This window comes from Aptenodytes patagonicus, chromosome 7 (genome assembly GCF_965638725.1).
Source record: "Aptenodytes patagonicus chromosome 7, bAptPat1.pri.cur, whole genome shotgun sequence".
Lineage (NCBI taxonomy): Eukaryota > Metazoa > Chordata > Aves > Sphenisciformes > Spheniscidae > Aptenodytes > Aptenodytes patagonicus.
In genome coordinates this window covers 39407559-39415852 of record NC_134955.1, presented here as the reverse complement: position 1 = coordinate 39415852, position 8294 = coordinate 39407559, and the positions used below count along the sequence as shown (strand labels likewise).

The 8294-nt window shown below is 45.5% G+C and overlaps 1 protein-coding gene across 1 annotated transcript; it reads right to left on the bottom strand.

The window, feature by feature from the left end:
- Positions 1-416: 416 nt before the first annotated feature.
- ACTC1 (actin alpha cardiac muscle 1) lies at positions 417-5773 on the bottom strand. The gene is made up of 7 exons (XM_076344939.1): positions 5748-5773; positions 4933-5081; positions 3646-3970; positions 2818-2979; positions 2513-2704; positions 1097-1278; positions 417-745 (listed from the first exon to the last, which is right to left on the bottom strand). Exons 2-7 carry the CDS (start codon positions 5059-5061, stop codon positions 602-604), a joined length of 1134 nt encoding a protein of 377 aa, XP_076201054.1. The 5' UTR covers positions 5062-5081; positions 5748-5773; the 3' UTR covers positions 417-601.
- Between the last annotated feature and the right edge of the window lie 2521 nt (positions 5774-8294).

The following is an 8294-nucleotide window of genomic DNA, read 5'->3' as shown; positions in this document are numbered from 1 at the left end:
AGTTATAAATCACATTCTAAATGTATTAACATAATTCTTTTACAAAAGCTCTGGCTTTCAGTAAATAATATTAAAATACTTGGGTTGTAATAAACGCAACAGAAGAAACATTTCTAAACCCAGTGAGTGACTATGAGAGGTTTCTTTCCGCTCATTCCACTTACTGGGTCTACCCTCAAGGCTATTTCTTTGTAAGCCTTGAAATATGATGCTTCTTTTGTTTCAAGTTTAAAAATTAAAACTATAAAGTATAAATTGTTACTAATAGAAAACCATGACCTAACATGCCTACATCACTTAGAAGTACATGCATGCAGTGAAGGCATTGATAGATTTGGTGGGAGTTTCCAAATCCCAGAGTGTTTAGTCTCTTTTTTTTAACCAAAGAATACTTATAATAAAACAAAAGACAATCATTTGTAGGTTGCAAGTCCCAGATCTTGTTTATTTATAAAGCAATAAATATTAGAAGCACAAATAAATTGCACGGGTGTGTAAACAAACTGTACAATGACTGAAGAGTTCAGGAAGGGTTGCCAGAAGACTCCAAGAAGCATGTTGTCGTCATCCTGAGTGGGAAGTAAATTGAGGGAAAAAGTGCTTAGAAGCACTTGCGGTGGACAATGGATGGACCAGCTTCATCATACTCCTGTTTACTGATCCACATTTGCTGGAAGGTGGACAGAGATGCTAGAATGGAGCCACCAATCCAGACAGAGTACTTGCGCTCAGGTGGGGCAATGATCTAGGATAAAGAAAAACAGTTACCTTTCTGAACAACCAACCCACGTAACCAATGTAACAAACCACTAGATATTTCCTTAAGTAAATAAAGAACTTTTCTATAGCAACAGTATTGATCTTCAGCAGCTGGTACAATACATGTAATATTCCTTAAGAAAATCTATAACCATATTTTCCTCTTTTCTAACACTTGCTTCTAATCAATATAATTATGCTGATTAAACGGAATTTCTTCTCATTTGTCCATCAGCTGTTGATCTCACTTTTGAGTTGTTCCTATATCCCAATTTAATGATGTGGACATTTTCCCCATCCTTACCCACATTTTATAGTACAGAGTCAAATTCCTCACCTTGATCTTCATAGTGCTAGGAGCAAGTGCAGTGATTTCTTTCTGCATGCGATCAGCAATGCCAGGGTACATTGTCGTTCCACCTGAGAGGACGTTGTTAGCATACAGGTCCTTACGAATATCAATATCACACTTCATGATACTGTTGTAAGTAGTTTCGTGAATACCAGCAGATTCCATACCTTGAGAAGAAATAAGACAGTAGATCAGTAAATTATACAAGAGGTCTTTGGGAAAAGAACTCTCGGCATATCTCCTCATCATTAATATGAACTTCTATGACATTTTTGTTGTAAAATTACTTATTGATTATTAAATGTTATAGAAAAACATAAAAAAAATAGAATTACAGAAGTAGCTAAGAAAACAAAATTTATTTGTTAGAACGGGTAGGAATTGTAATGCATGTGCGAAGGAAAGACTCAAAATATACAGTAAGAGAAGAAGTAGACACACAAGGTAAACTCATTTACTGTATGACAATGGGAGAAAGTTATATAGAACAGAAAACAAGTATCAGGTTACGTCAGAGTCTCACAAAAAGCATTAGTTGCATATAGAAAAGACAGCAATAAAGACAATGAAAGCAGCTGAATTAGAACTAAAGAAGACAATAGTAACTTCATTTCTTTTTCAGCCTACTCAAAATACAGTCTACGCCATTTATAAACATCAAGGCAAGACATAACCAAGACATGGACCAAGATATTAGTACATGGTGGTAAGGAAAAAGAAACCAGAAGCAAATGTTTGTAGGTTGCATTCCAATTTATTAATTTTAACAGGTGCTTCCTGAAAGGGCTGACACTAGATCCACAGTAAGACGTCAGCTGATGAACAACTGCATTTATTACTCAGGACGTAGAGTATAAGCATTTGCTATATCCGTCAGCTGCACTCACAAACAGCAAAGCTTACCGTCTTGACCATGGCAATGTTAGTTACAGTGCATATAAATATACACGCACCTTCATTCCACTTTCTTCCCCTCCCAGACACTTTACTTCTTCATGGAGTCAGATACTGTTTTAAGTGTAAGGCTTACAAATACAGCACTGGAAGCTATTCTTGCCATCAGTGACACAGAATCATATAATATCTCAAGTTGGAAGGGACCCATGAGGATCATCAAGTCCAACTCCCTAATGATGATATTCTAACTGTACATTTTACCACTAAAAAATTGTGACCCTAAAACCTGATCTAAAACTTGCAACAAGAGCCCAGAGCTCAGCTAATTACCAGTTGAGCTCACATCAAGCACCGCTTACAGGGACCAGAGGATCTAACTTATTATTTATTTATGCTTCATTTCCTGCCAAATTTAGATAAGCAGGAAGAGGAGTGGGACATCTTCAAGATCTTCTGATTCATTCATACCTCCTACAGAAAGGAGAATTTCCCCGGAACACTTACCAATAAAGGATGGCTGGAATAAGGTTTCAGGGCAGCGGAAACGTTCGTTACCAATTGTGATCACTTGACCATCAGGCAATTCATAGCTCTTTTCCAGAGAGGAGGAAGAGGCAGCAGTGGCCATTTCATTCTCAAAGTCCAGTGCAACATAGCACAATTTCTCTTTGATATCACGAACAATCTCACGTTCAGCTGCAGATATATGGGAATCAAATCAAGGTTTGGAGAAGCAAAATACTAGAGGAAAAAGATGGGCCAAGAGAGACATGAGGATTTTCACAAGAGGGCAAAGCTGAAGGACTGACCTGTTGTCACAAAAGAATAGCCACGCTCCGTGAGGATCTTCATGAGGTAGTCAGTCAGATCCCTGCCAGCCAGATCCAGACGCATGATAGCATGAGGCAAAGCATAACCTTCATAAATTGGTACATTGTGGGTGACGCCATCGCCAGAGTCAAGAACAATGCCTGGGAGAGAAATGTCAGAGAGCAGTTGGAATCACCTAGCAAATTTACAGCCCTTAGGCACAGCGAGCAGCAACAAACACAATAAAATATAGGGTTTCTCAGGCACTATATAGTAGCATCGTTCTATTTTAGCCACAAAGATCTTGCCCATTCCTTCTGCCTTTGCTTGCCTGGACATTCCTGTTCGGTGTGAACTTTCCCATAAAACAGTTGTTCCATACATATTTTAAGCTAATCCAAACAAACAGCCTTCCACTGCTACTACACTGAGCAGTAAGTATATTTGTAATAGTGATTGTCTTGGTCCAATAATGGGCATCTTTTGGGCCCAGTTTAAACCCTTAAACTGGTGTAATACTTGTGTAACTGCAGTACCTCCACAGGAATGTCTCCTTGTTTGCATCATGACAAGCGGCAGGAGAGTCAGTTCCACAGTGCCTCTCTGAAAGCAACGCAGACAGGTCCACGTTGTTCTGTCCGCAGACTGTTTTGTGCTGGCTTTTCTGCTACTGTTATCATCAATCGCTATAAACTATAGTTTATATAGTTTATACCTAGTTTTCTGTAAATTTGAATGAGTTATGGGGTTTTTTCCCTATTTGGAGTGAGAAGGAAGGAGGGTTCCGGAAAGGAAAAATCTAAATAGTGTTTATTTTTTTATTTTACCTGTTGTACGACCAGAGGCATACAGGGACAGGACAGCCTGGATCGCCACATACATAGCAGGTACGTTGAAGGTCTCAAACATTATCTGGGTCATCTTCTCACGATTAGCTTTAGGGTTCAAGGGGGCTTCTGTGAGCAAGGTAGGGTGTTCCTCAGGGGCTACACGGAGTTCATTGTAGAAAGTGTGGTGCCAGATCTTTTCCATATCATCCCAGTTGGTGATGATGCCATGTTCAATGGGGTATTTCAAAGTAAGGATACCTCTTTTGCTCTGAGCTTCATCACCCACATAGGAATCTTTTTGACCCATACCAACCATAACACCCTAAGAGAAGAAAAACACAGAAAAGCATTATTTGAGGAAGACAACATCACAGAGCCCAAACAATTATGTCACAGACAACTGCGATATTTTCAAGAAAGGTACAAGCAGTCAAACCACTAGAAGGTTATTTAGGAAAGGAAATGAGCATTATTAAAATATTAAGTCAACAGAATTTGAAGTTTTCCTCATAAAATCCTTTTTCCTTTAATCAGATGAAAGGATTTTTTCCCCTTTTTCAATGCACTTCTTATTTGCAATTACTTCTTTCTGGTCCTAAAGTTTGACTGAAAGTAAACTGCACAATATCACGAGCAGGAAAAGATACAGAGAGACATACAAAGAGAGTTTATAAACAAGAAGATACAGAGGAAAATGAGCCTTCTAGTGAAGGAAGATACTCTGTATTACTATGGAGCCTCAGCGGTAATTTATTCACGACAACAAAATACAAATTGCAAATGTTTTAGTTAAAAAAAAAAGCACTACAAACTTTTTACCAAGGAAATTGCGGGAGAAAAAGTACTGTATTTTCTCTATGCTGATTTAACTGTGACAAAAGAGGAGGAGAATGAAATGGGAACAGAGAAAAGAAGGCTTAGAGAGCAGTGAAAAGGTAAGATCAGCGACAGACAAAAGAAGTAGAGGAAACTGAAAGAAGGTGTTTGGTATGTGACACGTTGGACAGGATGGGTGGGAAGGGCCTTAAACAAACTGCACCGTGAGCAAATTCAGCCAGCGGAGATGCCTTTGAACTAGCACCAGCAGCAGGTCTGGCCTACGGGATGGAGTGGGCAGCAGCTTTGTAGGAAGCTGGGTTTGGGCCGCCGCAAGAAGTGAGCAGAGCGAAGGGCAGGGTGTTTGGGGCAGGACAGAAGAACTAAAGAGGGAAGGGGCGAGTGGACGCGACTCCTGGAGAGGGCAGGAAGGCTCGGTCCTGCCCCGGTCCGGCCCCCCGTATGTACCTGGTGCCTCGGGCGGCCGACGATGGACGGGAAAACGGCCCTGGGGGCATCGTCTCCGGCAAAGCCCGCCTTGACCAGCCCCGAGCCGTTGTCGCACACCAGTGCGGTGGTCTCCTCGTCGTCACACATCTTCGGAGGGAGGCACGGACCTGAAAAACAGCGCGGCGGCGCGTCCAGACCCCCGCGGACAGCGCGGCGCTGCCGCCGGGCCCCGCCGAGCCCCCCGGGCGGCCCCTCCGCGCCTTCCCGCCCGCCATCCCGGCGGGCACGGGCGGCGGCGGCACACCGACAGCTGTCGGCGGGAGCGGGAAATTTGACTCGTCCCGGGAGGATGCTCGGTGGCTCAGCCACGCTCGTGGGCAGGGCTTTAAATAGGATCCGTCAGCCGCTTTCTTCTCCGCGCTTCAAAAGGCGCTCCGGCTTGCAAGACGCTCATTAGGGCATCATTAGCGGTACCCTCAGGTCGCAGATAGTTCAGGGAGGGAAAGCGTTTAAAATCGGAGAGATCGGCCCTGCTCAGAGCAGTTCACCGGCGGCGGGGCGTCGCGCCCCGTCGGGCCGCGGCGGCTGGCGCTGCGCGGGGGGCGGCCGGGGACGGGGGCGGTATCCCCGGCAGAAATAACGCCAAGCCGGGAGGTGCGCAGGCAGAGCAGCGGCTGTACCTGCACGACCGGCATCCGCCGCCCGCCGGTGCCTCCCATCCATCCATCCATCCATCCCATCCGTCCCATTCCGTCCCGTCCCGTCCCGTCCCGTCCCTCTCTGCCCGCCCCGAACCGGCCCCGCGGGGCTGCGGGTGCCGCCGCCCTACTCACCAGACCAGCACCGGCGGCGGGGGGGCTGCGGAGAAGAGCCTGGGTGCCGGCTCGGCGGAGGAGCCCCAATTTATACCCCCCCGAGAGGCAGCGTCGGCCAGAGCCGCCGCGGGACGGGGCAGCCACCTTCTCCTTATTTGGTCGGCTCCGCGCCATTGAGCGGCCGCGCAGCCATGAATGGAGCCCGGCCAGCCCCGGCGCAGCCCGGCCGCCCGGCCCATGTAAGGCAGGCGCGGGGCAGCGCGCCCCCGGCCCGCCGCATGGCCAAATAGGGAGCCCCGCGCAGCCCCTCGGGGGCCAGCGCTTTCAGGGAGCCGGGTGGAAAGGTGGCTTCCCCGGCCGCCTCCCAGGGGCGCGCCCGGAGCCCGGCTCGGCTCCGGCCGCCGCCGGCACCCCGAGGTGTCAACACCCGCCGGGTGCCGGCGCAGGTGGACCCAGAACCTCGAGATGCTCGGGCGGGGCGGAGGGTGCGGGGGAAGCCGCACGGGTGTTTTCTCCCCCGGCTTTTCATTTTTCCACCGAAAAAAGGCCAGTCGAGCTCCTATTTAATTGACGACCCATGAGGGTACTTCGGTGCCAACGACTGAGGCTCTTCTGCTGCGTGGAGGCAGCATCTGCTGCCTGCATTGCCTTAGGAAGGAGCGGTGCACACTCAATTTCTTTTAAACTTTGATGAGTACATGCAGCAAAAATTGTGCTTCTCTGCTTTTGGCTGACTTGTATTGCACAAAATGGGATCTGCTCGTTTACATTAATATGCATATACTTAAACTCCCCATTTTTGCTCTTTTAATGAACGCTGGATCAGTAACGCATATTGATATGTATAGAGTGGAGGATGAGAGATGGTAATAGCTTGGACAAAAAACAGCTATGGTATTAATGTAATGTGACAGTTGTTTTCCTGCTCAGTTGTTGAAACATCCACATTGATAATTTGTTCCAGCGGTGGAACCTAGAAAATCCACGTATCTTCAGAAATATTTTTTTTTTTTAGTTAAAAATAGAAAGACTGGAGAGGCATCCCTTGAGTGGGTTTGGCCTGGTATGTGAAGGCAGAGATTGTCAACGTGCGTCCCAGAGGAACTGCATTATAACGCAGAGTCCAGCGTCCTTCAGGAGCTCAGCTTATAAACTGCCCAATGTCTGCCTGTATAAGACACAACGGGGGGAAAAAAGAATTGAAGTTTGGGACAGAAGAGAAGGGTGGGATGTAAAGGTCAAGAGGGGAACACTCAGTAAACTGGATCAACTGCTTAAACACAGGTCCAGTTTATTAGATGCCATACAAGGGCTGACAGCCATCACATGGTTATATACATCTTAAACGAGGTGGAAGGAAAGAGCTTGTAAATGCAACCCAACCTGCAATTTGGGGGCTTGGGGGGCGGGGGGGTGGGGTTGGTGTCAGAGCTATCTGTGCACTGTGGTTTGGCTCTGACAAAGGGTGTGAGAACTGGAAATTGCCGACTACTCATTTCTAAACTGTATCCGAAGGGGGCGTCAGAGATGCTTAGACTTCAATTTCTTCTGAAATCCGAGATAGTGGAATCAGTTTCCTTGTTTCCAGCACAATTAATGAGGTGGTTAGCTCCACCCCAGCCCCGGGTTATCTTGGGGTTGTGCCCAATTATGAGCACAACTCTGAAGCAGATATAGCAACAAACTTCTTGGCCATTGATAGCTCCTGCTTTTCTTTAAGTGCCTTGAGGAGAGATAACCTGTTTCAGGTGAGACACTATTTGTGTATAAAGGTGTGTGTATGTATATTTCATATATGTGCATATATATATTATATAGGCATGTATGTATCTGTGTATATATACATATGTATATATTACTTTTTTTTCTCAGCTACCCAAGAAAGGAAGGCATAGGACTGTGAAATACAGTGACCTCAAAAGGTCAAAGCAGGGAAAGACTGTGCTTCAGTGCCTCTGCTCTGGACAGACTTTGGCTCTTAGTTTTCCTGGTATTGATGAAAAATCAACCAAAATCAATACTGGTGGGATAAGGACCACAAGTGAGTAAATATTTCTCTAAATCTAGAGAAATCTCTAAAGGCACAGGTAACAAAGTTGAAAATATTTTGGTGATAGCAATGCCTATTTATATAAGAATTCGTATATATGCAAGGATGTATAGGCATATGCACCCTGGCATAGAGTACCGTTTCAAAGAAAAAATACTTTACCATATGCTGCTTTCAATTTTTAAAAGTCAGCATACTTTACTCCATGGTAAGTTGCCATATGTAATTGAAATCTGCTTCTTTTTTTCCCTAGGACACCTTTTCTACAGAAACCATATAATGTGAGGGATTGGCCAGCTTCTCTGGCACTAGAGATTAGTTTACAGTGTTATCTCAGCTGTTCCTCGGTTCAGAGGTGTTACAGTATTTACATAGAAGCCCGCTGTTGATAGCTGCATTGAATTCCTCCCCAATCAGACCCTCCCTGTCACATCCTACATTCCCTTTGGCTAGAGGGAGAGAGTCTTCGCTGAAACTGAGACAGAGCCAGCTCTCGCTGCAAAATCTACACAAAA

Excerpts from the sequence above, each read along its gene's own strand:
- ACTC1 (XM_076344939.1), bottom strand. The coding sequence starts at position 5,061 with ATGTGTGACGACGAGGAGACCACCGCACTGGTGTGCGACAACGGCTCG. Across the intron at positions 2,980-3,645 it reads TGCCTCTGGTCGTACAACAG|GCATTGTTCTTGACTCTGGC; the intron begins GTAAAATAAAAA and ends TTTCTCTCCCAG. Across the intron at positions 1,279-2,512 it reads ATTCCAGCCATCCTTTATTG|GTATGGAATCTGCTGGTATT; the intron begins GTAAGTGTTCCG and ends TTTCTTCTCAAG.